This window comes from Apteryx rowi, unplaced genomic scaffold, assembly GCF_003343035.1.
Source record: "Apteryx rowi isolate R43461 unplaced genomic scaffold, aptRow1 scaffold_282, whole genome shotgun sequence".
Classification (NCBI taxonomy): domain Eukaryota; kingdom Metazoa; phylum Chordata; class Aves; order Apterygiformes; family Apterygidae; genus Apteryx; species Apteryx rowi.
This window is the reverse complement of record NW_020449219.1, coordinates 1,115,992-1,134,629: the sequence shown is the minus strand read 5'-3', so window position 1 is coordinate 1,134,629 and position 18,638 is coordinate 1,115,992. Positions and strand designations below refer to the sequence as shown.

Below are 18,638 nucleotides of genomic sequence, written 5' to 3'. Positions count from 1 at the left end.
CTTATTCTTATCCTAGGAAATGTGGTACTCTGCCCTCACTCCCTGACTTTGTTTGAAAGTAGCTGTTTAACACACTATATGACTTGAGAGATCTTTAAAATATACTCCTAACCTAACCATTTGGTTCCAGGTGCTTTTTTTCACTTCTTTTCACTTGTTCCATCTGTGTCTGTTTTTCCTGAAGTTTCTTCCTATTACTTGGAATGATTTATATATAAACATTTAGAAAATTCAAACTCAGCAGCTCTGATTTTAAAAATTCTGCTTATGCAGAATTACTTCTTCCACATTATTATTATATTTACTAATTCATGAATGAGTATGGCCTTTAGATTTAAATACGGAAAGTTAAATTTAAAGCTTAGTGCAGTTTAAATTAACTAAAAATAAGCTATATAAGGTGATATGATTTCTTTGTTCATCTCTTTCCAGCTGTTTAAACCATTTTGTGCAACTTTACTGCCTCATCCTGTGGTTTTATGTAATCACAAACTAAGCAAATGAGAAACAGGGAGACCTGCAGGAAGCATACGATTATAAAACGTGTTTCTGTTTGAACACTGTTTGTCCAACGGAGAGAGAACTGCTATACCACTTGAAAAAGGTTTAGGTGACTCCTGAGAGAGTACTTCATAGCATGGAAGTAGACCAAAAAGCTTTAAAGGAGCTGAATTTTGCTGCATTTATGAAGATCCTTTTGAGTCTGTTATTATTTCAAAGGTATTTTGATTTTTACAAAGTGATTTTTAAGTTTTTGCTCATCTGCTTTAAAAGCTAAAGTGGTAAGTCCTGGCTCCTGGTTCTGTCATCGGCTCATTACGCTAGCCCGACAGTCGAGGGCATATGGAGGGAGCACACGAACACCGCAGGGCAGACTGCTTTGAAGACAGAGGATGAAATCACTTCCCACTGCGGTAGGGGAGTTCTGCCAGTACCTTCAGGGAGGCCAGGATTCACCCGAGCGGTGGGATTCAGCTGGACGTCTTGGAAGCACGGGATTGAGAATCGGTACCTTGTTCCTCATAGATTAATGCTATAGATTAAGTAAAAGAAACACATTTTTTTCTTCTTGTAAAGATATGGAAAAAGTCTTTAGTTATAGCAAGAAATCTTAGCAGTGTCTTCAGGGAGAGAAGGAAAAGCTCTCCTGCAGAGGCAGCTAGCTGTGAACTGTATAACCTTTCCAGTACCCTACAGACTCCTTTCCTCTTTAAGGAAGAGTTACATTAATATTGCCTGTACATAACCTTGAAAATAATACAAAAGCAAGCTTAATTAACAGTCAAGGTACAATACCTATGGCAATGTCATGCTGTAGATGGACGATGTCTTTTTCATTTTCCTGTTCTGTTTCCAAGAAGACATAATGCAGTAGCATATGAGACACATGTTCCAACTATTGGAGGGAGAAGAGACTTCTTCCTTGGTTAGCTGAATTTTAGAAAATATCCATCATCCTCAAATTTCTGACACAGCAAACTTCTCCAGGGAGAGAAGACAGTGGCACAACCTTTGGCCAAAAGCAAGGAGAAAAAAAAAGAAAGGATGTAGAAATTTCATTACTTTCAGTCTGCAAAACTCATCCGTGGGGTGGCTAGAATATTGACAAGGAGCAGGGGCTGTCACCTCTGTGCTAGCTCAGGTGATGAAACGCACTTTGTCTCATCATCATTTTTCTCACGTTTCCCACTTGTGCATTGTATTCCCCTCACACTCGGTGTGTCTTGGATTTCTGTTGCTAGCGATGCATTTAGATAGATTAAACCAGTCTGCTCATTTCCCTGCCATTCATTAAACTTTCATTTACATGGGGATTAGATTAGAATCCATTAGCCAAATCCACCGTACCGTTTTAATATTTATAAAAATACCCAGACCTTCGAAAAAACTCTTTTCTATGATAAATATGTGAATATATATTTAATTTTATTTATTTTCTATTTTATGTGTGTGTATTCATGTAATAAAAATTTTCCCATAGTTTATTTGCAAGCATTTAATATTCATGAATTAAAAATTAATAAGAAAAGCTGTTTTACTGCTAATTTTTGTGCTTCGTTAAGTCTGTATAAAGATGTTGTTTGTGGTTACTGAACTTCAGCTTTTAAAAGGACTTTATTTGTAACAGAGCATGGTATATCAGAATAGGATTGAAAGTGCCTTCACGGTCATCAAATCCAGTTCTTAATCTAGCTAGTCCATCTTATTCCTTTACTGAACTGATCAAACTCAGTCTTAGAAGTAGTGGAAGGTATGGCCTCTTTGCTCAGTTCTCCTATCAAAAGTCCACTCTAAGGCCTTCTGCTCTAAAAAAGACCTCCTAATTTCCTGCTCTAATTTATTCTTAGCTAGGTTATACCCATTTGTTATTGTGCAACACTGTCCTTATGCTTACATACCCTTTTCAGAATTGCTCATTTTTATAGGTTAAATGAATCAAGCTCTTTGTCTCCTCTCAGAAGACAGGTATTCTTTTTCAACAGTTATCTTAGTGGCTCTTTTCAGCACTTGTTCTGCTTACAGTTCATCTCGGTGGCATAATGGACAACACAGATTGTCCACAATATGCCAGACAAGATGTCAAGTGATCTTTATATTACTGTACACACACATCTCTACTTTTGTGGGAGATACTTGTGCTTTCCAGTTTACTGGGACTGGGATTAGGATAGAAGGAATTGCCACTGAAAGACAGTATACTATATATTACTTCAGACTAGAAGTAATTATAATGGGCATGAGCAAAATAGTTAAAATACATTGCAGAAAGCATGAGGTAAGAGAAAGCCTATTTTTGGATGAGTTGGCCTGTTCCCAGTTCAGTTATGGCAGGTCAAAAATCTGTTTCTGTATGTTTCAGAATTTTCTTATTTCTAATATCTTTTTCCCTCTAACTTACCCCAGCTACTGCTTAGGTTCTACTGATCTTGTAAGGTGGTCTAATGACTAGAAAGTTATTGAATTGGTGGACCCTTAGAGACTGAAGAGAAAGTTGAATAAATTATACCCGAAAAGATTTCTAGACAGTTTTTTGATTGCTTTAGTTTGTTTTTGTTAACACCTAATTAACATTTTTCTAGAGAGAAGTCTTCACTGAAGATCAAGCATATCTCTATAGGTAGTTTAATTTGATATATCCTTTGAAATGCTAATGGAAATTAGAGCAAAGTAAGGGAAGACCAAAGTTAACATGTATAATATAGCTATGATTATTTTTAAGTGGGTGTTGATATTTAATCCCTGATATCTTCATTAAAAATACAACACATTTTAAAAATGAAACTTCATCTGTTTTTAAAGAAGAGATTATTTTAAATTAGAGGGCCTACTTTGAATTCCCCCTTAAAAATTAATAATAAACAGTAAGAAAGCAAGTAAGTGCTATAATTGCAGAATCACAGAATAGCTGGAGTTGGAAGAGATGTCTGGAGATCATCTGGACCAACCCCCCTGCTCAAGCAAGGTCACCTAGAGCCCAGGACCATGTCCAGATATCTTTTGAATGTCTCCCAGGATGGAAACTCCACAGTCTCTCTGGGCAACCTGTTCCAGTGTTTGACCACCCACATGGTAAAAAAAAGTGTTTTCTTATGTGCAAGTGAAATTCCCTGTGTTCCAGTTTGTGCCTGTTGCGTCTCGTCCTATCACTGGGCTAAGAAGAGTCTGGCCCCATCCTCTTTACACCCTCCCATCAGATATTTATACACATCGATTAGATCCCCCTGAGCCTCCTCTTCTCCAGGCTGAACAGTCACATCTTTCTCAGCCTCTCCTCATATGAGAGGTGCTCCAGTGCCTTCATCATCTTCGTGGCCCTTTGCTGAACTCACCCCAGTATATTCATGGTTTTTCTGTTTTGGGAAGCTCAGCACTGGACCCAGCACTCAAGATGTAGCCTCACCAGGGCTGAGTAGAGGGGAAAGATTATCTCTCTTGACCTTCTGGTAACACTCTTCCTAATGCAGCCCAGGATACTGTTGGCCTTCTTTTCCACAAGGGCACATTGCTGGCCCATGTTCAGCTTGTTGTCCACGAAGACCCCCAGGTCATTCTCTGCAGAGCTGCTCTCAAGCTCGTTGGCCCCCAACCTGTACTGGTGCATGGGGTTATTCCTCCCTAGGTGCAGGACTCTTCACTTTCCTTTGTTGAGCTTCATGAAGTTCCTCTCCGCCCATTTCTCTAGCCTGTCATGGTCCCTCTGAATGGCAGCACAACCATCCGGTGTATGTCAGCCAATCCTCCTAGTTAAGTATCTTCTGCCAACTTGCTGAAGGTGCATTCAGTCCCATCATCCAGGTAATAAATGAAGTTGTTAAGCAATGTTGGACCCAGTATCATCCCCTGCAGGACACCACTAGTCACTGGTTACTTAAATCATTCTGTTTCTTGCTTTACTTAGGTTCTTATATGGTGCTTAGCTCCACAAAATCTGAAAGTCCTCCAGAACTTCGCTAAGCAACCTGACTCACATCTTTCATATATGATGTGTCTCCTTACCCTCTTTTCTGAGAAAAAAAAATAGTGCATTATGTGGTTGGTTTTGATGTTTAGAATACATGCTGTTATGCTTGATATCAGAGGAAGCAAGGTAAAAAGTACTGTCCATCCTTTACAGATTAGAAGATGTACAAATAACATAAGCAACAATAGGACACTGTACTAATAAGATCATCTTTTCTATTTTGTACTGAAATAAATAACTTTTTAAAAAACTATGTACTGAATATTTATGACTCTACCTTTTATTAACTCTTTGTTGAGCTGTAGTAGAAGCTTAATTCCATCTTCTGTTCTTGACATTTTTATTTTTGTTTCCTTCTCCTGGGCATTTCTTATTTTAATGAACTTTTAGTGTGCTGTTCTAGCTATCAGCATGTGGCAGCTAAACCAGTCAGCATACATCATATGGCATTGCCAATTAATTTACTTGATTTGACATAGACACAACAGTATGCTAGACTTCAGTGACTTCTTCAGAGACTTATTTATAGAAGTGTCTGGGACATAATGTCAGATATCTAATGGGGAGTACAGAATTTGTTCATTTAAAGAAAAAAAGGGAAAAGTGCATGACACTTTATCATTTATACTTTTAATTACTATTGTAAAATATCTACTCTATAAAATTGTATTTAAGCAGATGTTGAAATTATTTGGTTTGATTGCTTTTGTGCATGTTAGAAACAGAATTATATACAATACATAGAGTATGCATATGTATATATATATATACTCTGTTTCTTACACAGCATTGGCTGCATATTACCTGAAAAATTCTAATTATCTGATAATGTTAAATTTGATCATGGTAGGATATACAAACATTACTTTCAAAGCAAGGTTTTGCAACTGATTTATACTTACAAGATCAAGCAAAGCATCACTTAAAACAATGACCTATCCAATTGGAAATCCCACTAAACTATGTGATAGTTATTTTATGTTAAATTTTTAGACTGTATTTTTTTTATTTTCCTCCTATGCCTTAAATGAAAAGGATAAACTTGCTTTCCATTTCTTAAAACATTCTTGTTTTGATAAGAATAGACAAAGCCTATTTAATTTGTATTGTTTCCCCTTTTCTAATTCTTTGCTTTGCAAAGTACGTAATGAATTTCTAATATAGTTAGCCTACACACAATAAGAATACTTTCAAATCAGCCGATAGATGCTTTCAAAACTAAACACACATTATTACAATGTTTGTAACTAATCTGATGAATTTGACATTCTGGAATATGTGCACAAACTATATTTAAAACATGCAGTTCTGTAGATGCACATTCATATGATCCACACGTGTGTATCTAAGAGGTACCTGACAGTTTACCACAAATGTATGTTAGCAAAAAAAGTTAGAATCAGCTCATGATAGGTCAGAAGAAATTCACTTATGCAGCACACATGGCAAAAATTATTTTCTTGGTAGTTATTCTTTTTTGCCATATTATTAGGTGTTTGTTTTGGGTTCACAGAAGCACTTTTTATCTACATGGAGCCTGATATTAATCTTCAACAATTAAATACGAAAGGAGCATTAACATTAAAAATATAGGTCATCACAATCCTCTTGCTCTGTCCCTTTCTCTCAAGAGATAAAATCAGTGTAATTAGTTCATAGGCTTTCATTATTTATTGTTACTGTCTATAAAACTGGCAGGTTCTTAGGTGTGAAAAAAGTGGGGTGTATCTAAAAATACTGTTCTGTATATACCTTTGAAGAATGGTTAGTAGCAGGATATTTCTTGGCTAGTACTTTGGCACTTGTGAACTTTTCTGTGTTAATGGACAGTGTTGCATGAGGTCAAGTCTGTAGAGATGACAATGTTTTCTTAAAAAAATAAATAAAGGAAATCTTCTAGAGTATTTTGAATATCAAGGTGCAGACCTTGGACTGGATTCTGTATTCAGTGATAGAACTAAGCCACTGTAAAGCAAAATTACAAGATTTATGAGGCTGGGAAGAAAACAAACAAGAATCACAGCAGAACATACTAGTTACAGTCTGATGCTGCAACAGACAGCTCCTCTCCTTTGGTCTTATTCTAGCATTATGTCAGTTTTTTTAATCTGATAATTACTTGTGTAATAAAAAAACATCCTAAGAGCACTACTTGGATCTCCATTTTGAGACATCATGTTTCTCTTTCTGGAGGGCTGGGCTCTCTACTGCTCTAAGTGGATGGCAGGGCAGCCTTTGCAGCTCTGAGTAAGTTGCTTAAGCTCTGGAGAGAGGTGGGATAAAACACTCCCCAGGTCTCAGAGTTTTCTATTATTCTCTTCTAACTGATTTTTGATGAGATGTGAAGGTTTTTGGATAACTGTTTTGAGCTGAATATTCTCCTGTGGTATTCTGTAGAAAGCCTAAGTGTCTAAATTCAGACTCCCAATTCCACTCGGGGGAACAGTTACCTAGGAGATAGTATTTAATTTGGAGGTACTTAAATCTTTCATTGGCTCTGGCCTTTTGCTTATGCTAAACTTTGCATAAAACAGATGACTTAAACCGTGCATCCAAATTTGAAGGCTTGAAGTTCAAGTTGCTAACAGGATTGTTCTTCAAAATGACTATATTTGGGAATTATCTAGAAAATGTATATATATATGAGCCTGTACAAACATCTAATAAAAAATATGCTTGGGTTTTGAAATTTACGGCAGACCATTCCTTCTCAGTCCAGCATGAGTACAATTTTCCAGTGACAGTTGAGAGTTTGTAACATTGTATTTAATTTAACATAAACTGGAAGGAAAGTAAGCTTGAAAAATTGTGTAAAGCATACAAGTTGTAAAGAAGGCTACCTTGCACCTTCAGTAGAATATCCATAATATCTGAAAGTTATGGGTACAGACAGAAGCCTGTCAATGCATGCATATATATAAAAAAAAAAAAAGTGCTTGCAAATATATGCTCCCTCTCTGCCCATTTAAATACCCTAATGTTTGACTGCAAATATATATTTCATGCATAACAATAGCTAGGCGATGTTATCTTTAAAGAATTCAATGAGTCAACTTCGTTAAACGGGATATGGAGCTGTAATACTTTCCAGACAGTAAAAGACAATTAATGCAGTTCAGAGGTGGGCCCTTCTGGTCTCCCTGGTGTGCGTATAGCTGCTTCACCAGCGAACGGTGGCTGACATATTTTCAGCCGTAGTAAATAGCTCCCAGGACTTTCAAATAAAATTACACTCTGCCGTATATGCAGGCCAGGGCCTATACATTGAATAAATCATCAGAAGTGTATTCTTCCATTTCTTCTAAAGAGAGAGCAATAGTGCTCTCTCTATTTTATTGATTGCATTTGCAGGGGAAAATTGAATCTGTTCCTTGTCAAGGCCCCTGAATCTCATGTCATAAAGAACAGAGGAAAAGAAAAAGATGGATGGAGTTCAGTGGGATTAGCCAGAAAGAATCGTGTTGCCTTTTGTGCCATGATGAATTTCATTTTTTCATCTTACCCATGTCAAGTGAAAGGTAGCAGTTGAAGTACTTTGAAGGAGCAATCTTCAAAGACTTCTTTTAGCAGAATTGGAAATAAGCTTATTGGAGAGTTGTCTCAAACTAGATTTTCTGCCAATTATCGCTCAAAAGCTCTTTCCTGTGCAGAGGTTAACTCAAAAGGAGAGGTAAGCGTTTCTAGAATGTACAGCATCTCAATAAGTGTGGCAATAATGCCGCTAAACATTTCTGTTTTAGTAAGATCCATTTTTTAAATAACAGAAAAACAAGTGAAATTCTCACTTATCACGTGAAGCCAATAGAAATTTGTCTCTTCAAGTTAGGGTATTCTGAGATGTGGTATGCTCTTTACTATGAGCTAGTCAAAGTAGCACTGCATTGATTTTAATGTGCTTATTAAGAATCATGATATCTGAGGAGGAACTACTTAAAAAATAGTGTTATTGCTGTTTGTGACGTTTTGACTTGCTTTTCTTCGGCTGGTGAGTTTCAAATCTATCGCTGTAGGCTTTAAACCAGAATCAACAGGTATTGGTTTGAAATTACCTATTACCAGAGATACTGCATTCAAAAAAGTAGGGGAGCTGATTTTTACTTGCCTTTTCAAGTCCGGGGTGTATTCTTTTGCAGAAGCAAAGAGGCAGTAAATGCTGCAGCTAAAGACATGGGGAAATAATTGATTAATAATAAAATTCCTAACTGTTACCTCATTTACTGTCCGCTGGATTAGTTAACACAAATTGGATATACTCTACATGCAAGTAGTTAATGGCAAAAATTAGAAACAAACTAACGAAAAAGCAGGCAAGCTTCAACTGCAAATAGCAAAGTGCTCCAGAAATAATTGTTTTAATGATCATATAATGAGCTATTTGCATAGCATTCCCATCAAATACACTGCTTGTTTGTTCCAAGTATGGGACAAGTTATTTTGTCAAGATGAGAAAATTACTTAAGAGGAAGCTGATGTGTGTTGAAGCTTACAATTATGCTGTTAAAATTTATTTCTGAAATGGGACTGGGACACTTAACTATTAATTTCTGGAGTTCAGGAAGATGTCTTTTTCAGTATGTGGGAACAGATATGTTGCATACTGTTAGTAGCTTTTCCCCACATTTTTTTCATATTACTTATGTGTGGATGTTCTGTTCTTGTTCCTTATGTTGAATTGCACATTATTATTTTTATTTTCAGTCATTCAGACTTGATGCAATATTTTTTCCCAGCTGCAAGTCTTTGGGTTTTTTAGGATGTTTATTTTTTTTAAAAAGTCTCTGGGAGAAATTTGGAGAGAGAGAGGAGGAGGAGAAGGGAATGGGGAACTGGGACATAAATAAGAAAATAAAACTCTTGACGCTGGGGCATCACTTCTCCACAAATATTACAAATAGGATCTAGGGAGCCATATTTCTTGCTTTATAGACTAATCTCAACAAGTCTAACAAAGTGCTGAAATTATCTCCTGAGTTCCTCATTTTTTATATATGTATGTGCGTGAGTTATATATATTTGGACTATATTACAAAGACACCCTGTGCAACAGTATCTGTAAATGTATAGTAATATGTTTGATATATCTTAACGTTGAATATAGTTTATTCATTTGTAAGGCTTATTGTCTGAAGGAAATACTCTCTTTAGAAATATTGTATTCTATTTCATATCAGAGGAGGCAGTTTCAGGCGATGCATAGCCAGAGGTTTAGAGTAGCAATTATGAGCACGATTAACTTAAAATATATTTTTTTCCCCTGATTAAATGTTTTACTGAATAGGGCTATCATTGGTCTGAGCAACATGGTAAAGTCACTGCCAGATTTGGGGCTAGGGATTCCCATCCTCCAAGTTTCAGTTCTGTGGCTTAGCTGAAGACCACCTTTTTCTGTCCCACATTATGCAGAACGGTATTTTTCACATGGGGAGGTGGAAGGGGGCTGCATCTAAGTCAGGTCACAAGGCTGGATAAATGCATTTGTTTATGTTTTGATGGGGCTTGGGAATCCACAGAGGACCCTGAAACCCAAATGTTTTGTCAGTGGGAAAAGCTTTGAGAAGTGTTGTCTCTCGGGTGCCTTTGGTATCCTAAGCTCCAGTGCCCTGAATTTCATTAGGAGCCACAGGCTTGCGCTTGCATTGGGCTAAGCACTCTGTAACTCAGGGGAGGAAACAGTGACATGAAGCAAACAAAATTAAAGCATGAAAGGAAATTCTTGTTGCAGTATGTAAATGACAGAGCTTCTAATAACTTCATGGAGCCACTTTGGGAAGTAAGATCTGAAACAAAGTCAAAATTCAAAGAATTTAGGAAGACGGTACATAATACTTAATTACACAGTAGATCAAACTGGTTCTAAAAGATGTATTAGGACAGTAATCATTTTTAAATGATAATTAAGTTCTTATGGTACCTAAGGGAGTTATTCCTCTTTCTCAAGTAAACATATATATTTTTATAATTGCCTACTTGACAAAGAGAGAGGTGTATAATACAAGCTTATTGGTTACAGGAAATCTCAAGAGTTGGAAATTGAATGTGATATTTCTATATAAAGCTGTATCTTGAGAGAGTAATATTCTCTTAAAACTTCTCCGAAGAACAGATAAATCTTTCTCCAAAACACATGGTGTAGCAATTTTCTCCTTAACCTTTAAGAACAAGCCTATAAAATTTAAAGTTACCATCTCATTTCTCTAGTACCTACAACAACCGCACTTTGGAAATGGGCTGTCAAATGTTAACTGTTAACCTGTCCTTATTTTTATTGTTTCTGTTTTTTCACAGTGATAATGGGCTAGAAAGTAGACCTAGATACAAAATTTTGTACCCTGATGCCACTGATATGCCTTAAGCTTGAACTACTTTTATTTTGGCTTGACTTGTTTATTTGCAAGAGAACTGAAACTTCTTGCATGCAATACTAAAGTGTAAGCATTGTCTAAATTACAGTATTGCATTTCTTAGGATTTGTGTCTACATCTTCAGTTGTTTTCAAATGTTTTTTTTTCTCTCTAGCTCTCGTTCCACTGTCAGTGATCGTTGCATCACTATTAATCTAGGTGTTTCAGAAATGTTATTTATAATGCCATTGGGCAACACAAAGGAAAGAATTAGTGACCCAACCAACAAAAGAAAAAACCCTTGCTCTTTCTAATTAACTGAATGACAGCTGTTGCCTGACATGAATAAGATTTTTTTCAAAGTTAATGAGATCTTTACAGCTGATTAAATCATGGGGAAAAACATGGTTATCTGTACCATAATAAAATTTCATTATTTGTTCAACTGATTATTACTGTAGCAGTGTTCATTGGCTGTAGAACAAGTCTCCCATCATTTCTTTTTCACAAACACATAGGGCATGTTAAAAAGTTTATTTGCATGGTTAACACAAGCATCAGCTGTGAATATAAATTTCTGTGTAACTGGCCACTTAGTATTTAGCTAATCATGCTTAAGAATATGAATGTCCCTGTATTTTAAGTTCACTGGCAAACTGACCCAGCTCATAAATATTAATGTTCACTCTGCTGGTCATTCTGTAAGTGATCACATCTATAAACATGATGATCTTGTCAGCATGCAGCAATGCGTGCTATTGTGGATGCTGGGCCCACCTTAATTTTACCGTTCTGATACTCGTTGTTGTCTTTTTCCCACAGAATCCCCTTGCAACATCCATTCCGAAAGGGAAAACTTTGTTAGCTTTTCTAAAAGACTCATCTACTTTTGTTGGCATCATTCTAGTCTTTCTTCTTGCAGTGTGGTGTGACTAATAGAAATACTACCTTTGTATACTTGCATTTACTTTTCTATGGCTGGGAAGTATTGAAGATATTAAATATGCAAATAAACCAACAGTTATGGCATGTAAATAATGCACTGGGAAGAAGAGAGTGTAAGGAACTTAAAATTGCCAAGAAAGAGGATCGTGTTTCCTTAAATTTCCTTAAATCTTTGTTGATTTGTTAAACAAAATGTTACAACTTTCTACAACAATTTAGTTTCCTCTTTGTAGTCATTGCTACTTGTCTGAAGATGTAACTGAGTAATATCAAATATGTTTTTTCTTTGACAGCGACGATAGTATTAAATGAACTCAACTGGACGGCGGCACTGGATGATGTGTTCAAGCGGAACAGAGAAGAAGACCCCACCTTACTATGGCAGGTTTTTGGTAGTGCAACTGGCCTCGCCAGGTACTATCCAGGTAACTAAAGTCTTCTAAAAAACTGTCCTATGGTACTGAAATGCAATCACACATTTCCTTAAAAAAAATCTGGATGATTTACAAGCAATAAAAGATAAGCAAAGATAACTTTCTCTTATAGCTGGGCTTTCCGTATATGAGAAGTAACTCAAAATCTGTGAAGTTATTCTGGTATGAAGGGAGAAAAACTGGATATGCATTATATAGCTAGGTGCATCTTTTGTAGTAGGAGGAACAGTGGACAATGCTCTTTGAAAAGCTAAACATTTACATATTAATTTTGATTGTTTTCTGTGTGTTACATAAAGAAGCACTTGAATATTTGCCAGTGAGAATTTTTTTGACCTATGTAGTTTTAAAAATAGTGAATCAGTAGCTAAACAGACAATCTTGTGGTTAAAGTGAGTGAAAATACAACTGCACAATGCTGTATTTATGTCCTGCAGAATCCACGATCTCTGAAAGTTATATTTTTACCATTAGAGCTAAGGTCAATGAATACAACTTGATTATTTCAACCAGCATCTGTTCCACCTGTCAAAGCATCCCATTACTGAATCACAGCAATTAATTTAAATAGGTGTATATTTTAATGAATTTAGGCCATCCGTACCCTGAATTAATATATTTGACATGCACCACCAAATGGAAGGCTTGTTTGATGATGGGCATACTGCCTCCACTACTGCTGTTCTTGATAAGTGGTGTTGTTACCAGTGACAGAATAGTGTGACCACTAGGCACAAGCTAATTGTGTGCACTGCCTTCTATGTGTCTGACCCACAAATGGTTAAGGAAGAACTTTGGAATCTTTCTCTTCTGTTGATATATTTATGGTGTTTCTGAGGGTGAAGATGATTATTTTAAAGCTGTTAACCATATCATTAACACAATTGCTAACACTGGCAGAGAAGCTGCCTTAGGCTAGTTTTTTAGGAAGAAATACTTCCTAGTACTTGAATGCTGTTTGTATTATTGGCTAGAGGCTGATGAAATAAGTACGGTGAGATGTTGCAGAAAAATAATATTGAAAATGCTAATTTCATATTTTATTTATTTCAAAGGTTTCTGTTTCTGTGAGATCTATTAGTACTATGTTTGAGGTCACCGTTTATCACCACTTATTATATAGTGATGTTTTCCAAGTGCTGAGAAAGAAGTGTTTCTAATACATTTCTGTGATAAAATCTGTATAATTCATTTTCAAGTGTAAAATTATCTTTTATATCACTGAAAAGTATATTCTTATATTTAGCTAACCAATGTACTTCAGTTATTTACCAACACAACACAGGAGCCTCAATCTTTATATGTTTGTCCTCAGAGCACATCTATAAAACAGGAAAAGGTTTTGTGGATATGTTGCCTGTACATACTCCATCTAAATACAAATTTGTAATTAGTATAAAACTGAGATCCTCAAACTTGCTGCTTAGTGGCTGTCTAGCCTTCAAGGACCTAACTTGCATTTAAATTTTAGTTACAAAGCAGACCATTTCCATATGTAATTACTGAAGGCTTAAGTTAGGTAGACCAACTTCTAATTTAAGTGATTTAACTTTGTTTGAATTCATTAGAAAGTGGGAAAATATGTGCTTTAGTAAGTATGAGGAGATGACTGCATCACCAGGCAGCCAAAATACCTCAAAAATCAGATCCCAAGTTCATTTGCTCAAACTCCCATGGCAAAATATCTGTCATGACAGAACTGCAAAAGAAGGTGCTGAGCAAAAATAGTGCAGTTCATTACATTATTTTTTTTTACTTTGAAAAAGATATCTGCATAGCGTAACAAGGAATCTGGTTGTGCATAATATATAGCAGTAGCTACAATATAGTATTCTTTTATTTGTGCAGATACAATCAAGATATAAATGACATGGTCCTGCTTCCACCCAGTAATAATAAAGTACTCATTTCAACTGAGAAAGGGTTGGGGGTGACACAAAACAGTAGTTGCATGAACATTTAATGCAACTGAACAAAAACATTGTTTCTAGGTTAATACCAGTATAACTGGCAAAAAGGATGAGATGTGTGGTTTTGTCCTATATGTTTATATTAGTCACTGTAGTACAAAGGAAATGTTTTATAGTATTTAGTCTGCTGTTGCTTCTGAAAAATAATGGCCTATATTCAGGCAACCTATTATGAGCTCTCAAATGCACAAAGCGTCTATTCTCATATAGGCAATTCAGACCAGTTGCTTGCTTGTAGACCTTGGTTCACAGACATGTAAGGAGCCAAGGTCAGGCAGGCATCAGGCTGATGTCTGTGTCCCCATCTCATACGCTCTCCTCCTTAAGTGCTCTGAATGCGTTTGGCGTGAGTAGAGTCCTGATCTAACTGCAGTCAAATGGCGGTTATCATTACATTGAGTAGGACTAGGATTTTCACTCCATATTATCAGGGTCCCCACAATCTTAAAAAAATCCCCCCTTCCCCAAAATAAAAGACATGCGAGGCACATAATGTAGGTTTGGATACTCCTGCTATTCTAGCAATACTCAGCCGAGTGGACCCAGGAAATAGTCTTAAGGCCACATCGTGAAGACCTGGATATAATGACAGAGAAGTGAGTATTTGAGAAATATATTTGACAAAAAGATCTATCACATTTGCAAGGTACTGAAATGGATTTTCAGAGGGAGGGTTATCAAAATTACTCCTGCACAAGGTTTTCCCATTGAAAGAAACTGGAGGCAACTGGAGGCTGTTACGAAACTGCCCGCTTCCTCCAAGGATGTTGCAGATAGGTGTAGTGTTGTATGTCATTTAGACAGTGGTCACTATTATTGTCTTTAACCAGTTAAGTATGATTCCTTGGTGTATCCTAACTGGGTAATTCCCCTTTACACACACACAGAATAAGGTGGAGCAGTCTGATGGTGATCTTAAGTTGTAAGTGTGTTTTTCTGTTCCTCTTTTCCTTCCCACTTCAAGTTTACAGCTTAAATTGATAAGGCTTTGATTAAGTCTTTGTGTATGTTTGTCCATCTTTATCTTTTTCTTACTTTGCTAAGACCTATCTGACACACACAGATGTTCTGAAAATGAAATCAAGTTTCATATAGTTGAATGGATGCTTTTCATATATACTTTTTATAAATGATTTTATTATATTGTAAAAATTTGCTTCATTAAATTGGCCTTAGGTAAGCCTGCTGCAAAAAGATGATTTTCTCCATAGTGATGATATTTGTGAAGGATTTGGACTTATCAAAAATCAAAAGTAAAATAAAGCTGTTTGAATTATTAGCTGCAATATATCCACTGTCTTGTCTCTCCAGAAAATCGATCTTTAGGCACCTCTGAGCTATAGAGGATGTCTTCAATCGCAGGGTTCTTGAACTAATGTTTTTATCTGATAATATCCCACTTCCTTGAGTAATGGGTTGGTATATCACTTCTGTCCTAATAGGCTCTTAGGCTGTCCTTATCACCATGGTAACCAATAGCATTAAGGGATCATTCTGTGAGTGACTCTGTGGGTGGAGAGTATGTGTGAAATATTAGATTATTTTCCTATTAGATGTATCCTGTTGTTTCCTCTGTGCATGCTGTAGTCACTTTTGGGCAGTCCTCTAGCATCACAGACTGGATCTTTTATAATTTTCAGCAGTGCTTTGTCTGACTCTTAGGTGCGTTTACTCTTTTCTCTATAACAGTGGAACAAGGTTGAGACACACAGTATTTAGACCAGTCCCTTTTCTCAGACTTTTTTCTTCATAGACTATAGCAAGTGTTATTAGACTTAAATTGTATATTAATTAGATGCAGCAGAATGAGAATGGGAAGCTCCCTCTTTACATAAAATAGATAGCATCTGGATTTATTTGTTTATTAGTATCAGATAGAGGAAGTAATAGAAACAAAGTTTTCACTTCCTTTATTGTTATGTTGTAATTAGTCCATCAAATATTTGTTATGCCAAATGTCATTTTTATTTAGGAGAAAGCCACATTCTATGTGAGATGTTATCTTGGGGGGCTTTTTGGTGTTTTATTTGTTTTATTTCTTTATTGGAGAAGAAGAATGCATGTAATACAGGCAAGCCAGATTTAGAAAGATACATATGTAGATACATGGTCACAGATATATAAGAAAGTTAGGTATTAGAAAGATATATGGAAACATATATCTATCTGTCTTTCCATATATCTGCAGTGACAGCAGAATCACTGCCAGGGGGACTGTACAGCAGGGATGTGTATAGCAGCTTCCTATCTTTACCTTACAACATACCCCAATAGAAACATTAAAACTTGCGTTGAGATCCACTTCTCCCATTATGAATTAATAGATTACTTGCTTCATTTTGTTTATTAACTATTTTTTCCCTAGAAGATACTCAGCATGGCTTTCATTCTGAAATATCAAGATAGAAATGACAGAGAAGAATCCACAATGCAGGATACGTATCTCCATGGGCCTTAAGCCTTATTTTCCAAATTTTTCAATTAGAGCCTTAATCAGCTTGATAGACTCACCTTATACTAAGCTTTTCCTTCATCTAATTGCTTAACAAAGTGTGTCTTGACTAAAATAATTTTATAAATTAGTGAGAGCACTTAGTGTCAGCACTTCTGTTAGTTTCAACAGCAACATACTTGTGAAAAGAAATGCTCTCTCTTTTTCCTCTGTTAGCACTGTCTCATCATTCCCTGAGAACCACTGACTTCATCCTCATAATAGGTAGTTACAAAATATTTCAAGAACGTTTTACGTGAATTTCTGATGCATAGATGTTCCACCATTAATGAAAAAAATACATTTTTTTTTGCATAGCTTTTATCTATGTGGTGTTAGAGTGATGATGGTTGACTGTAGTGCATTGCACCATTACTTTAATAAACCTTGATTATTGTGCTGGCTGGAGAATCATATTAGGGAACATTTAAACAATCTGGACATACACAGTCTATGGGACCTGATGGGATGCACCTGTGACTGCTGGGGGAGCTGGCTGATGTCACTGCAAGGTCACTCTCGATTATCTTTGAAAGGTCATGGTGATCAGGAGAGGTTCCTGAGGACTGGAAGAAAGCAAATGTCACCACTATCTTCAAAAAGGGCAAGAAGGAGGATCCAGAGAACTGCAGGCCAGTCAGCCTCACCTTGATCCCCAGGAAGGTGATGGAGCATCTGATCCTGGAAACAATTTCCAAACGTATTAAGGACAAAAAGGTGATTGGGAATAGTCAGCATAGATTTATGAAGGGGAAATCATGCCTGACCAACCTGATAGCCTTCTACAGGAAGATGAGAGGCTCTGTGGATGAGGGGAGAGCTGTGGATGTTTATTTTGACTTCAGTAAGTAATCCTGACTTCCATAATGGCCTTGTAGGCAAACTTAAGTATGGACTAGATAAGTGGTCAGTGAGGTGGACTGGAAACTGGATGTGCTGCTGGGTTCACGGGGTTGTGAACAGCAGTGCAAAGTCCATCTGGAGGCCAGTCACTGGTCAAGAGTTGATGCTGAGGTCAATGCTTTTCAACATCTTACTAATGACCTGGATGATGGGACCAAGTGCACCCTCAGCAAGTTTGCAGATGATACCATACTGGGAGGAGTGACTGATACACCAGGTTCAGAGAGACCTCAACAGACTGGAGAAATGGGCCGACAGGAACCTCATGACTTTCAGCAAAGGGAAATGCCAAGTCCTGCACCTGGAGAGGAGTAACCCCTTGCACCAGTACAGCCTGGGGGCTGACCAACTGGAGAGCAGATTTGCAGAAAAGGACCTGGAGATCCTGGTGGACAACAGGTTGCGCTAGCAATGTGCCATAGTGGCAAAGGTCCACAACGTCCTTGACTGTACTAGGCAGAGCGTTGCGAGCAATTCAAGGGAGGTGGTCCTTCCCCTCTGCTCAGCCCTGGTGAGACAACATCTGGAGTGCTGTGTGCAGTTTTGGGCTCCCCAGTGCAAGAAGCACATGGATATGCTGGGGTGAGTCCAGTGAAGGGCCACAAAGATGATGAAAGAACAGGAGCATCTCTCATATGAAGAGAGGCTGAAAGAGATGAGATTCTTCATCCTGGAGATGAGAAGATTCAGGAGGCTCTTATCAGTGTGTATAAACATCTAAGAAGAACAGGGAGAAAAGAGGATGGAGCCAGAATCTTCTCAGTGGTATCACAAGAGGCAGTGGGCACAAACTGAATTACAAGAAATTCCATTTAAACAGAAGCAAAAGCTTTTTTTTTTTTTTTTCCCTATGAAAACACTGGAACAGGATTGCCCAGAGAGGCTGTGAAGTCTCCATCCTTGAAGATATTCAGACCTCAATCAGCTGCATGCTGCAGCTCCACACGTCAGCCCGACAAGCCCACAGTGAGGAGGCAGCTCTGAGGGCAAGCCAGGAGGTCCAACCTGTGGGTCAGGGCCAGCAGAGTGCAAGGCTCAGACGTGCAAACAGCATAGCTCAGGCAAGGAGCAAGGGCCTGGGCTTAAATGCAG

General features: G+C 37.2%; 1 protein-coding gene across 1 annotated transcript in view; it reads left to right on the top strand.

Moving 5' to 3' along the window:
• Nucleotides 1-18,638, top strand: part of CACNA2D1 (calcium voltage-gated channel auxiliary subunit alpha2delta 1) — a 163,343-nt gene that overhangs the window by 33,878 nt on the left and 110,827 nt on the right. Inside the window, exon 2 of the mRNA XM_026068895.1 lies at nt 12,042-12,173. Coding sequence (XP_025924680.1) covers nt 12,042-12,173 — 132 coding nt within the window. The remainder of the gene's footprint in view (nt 1-12,041; nt 12,174-18,638) is intronic.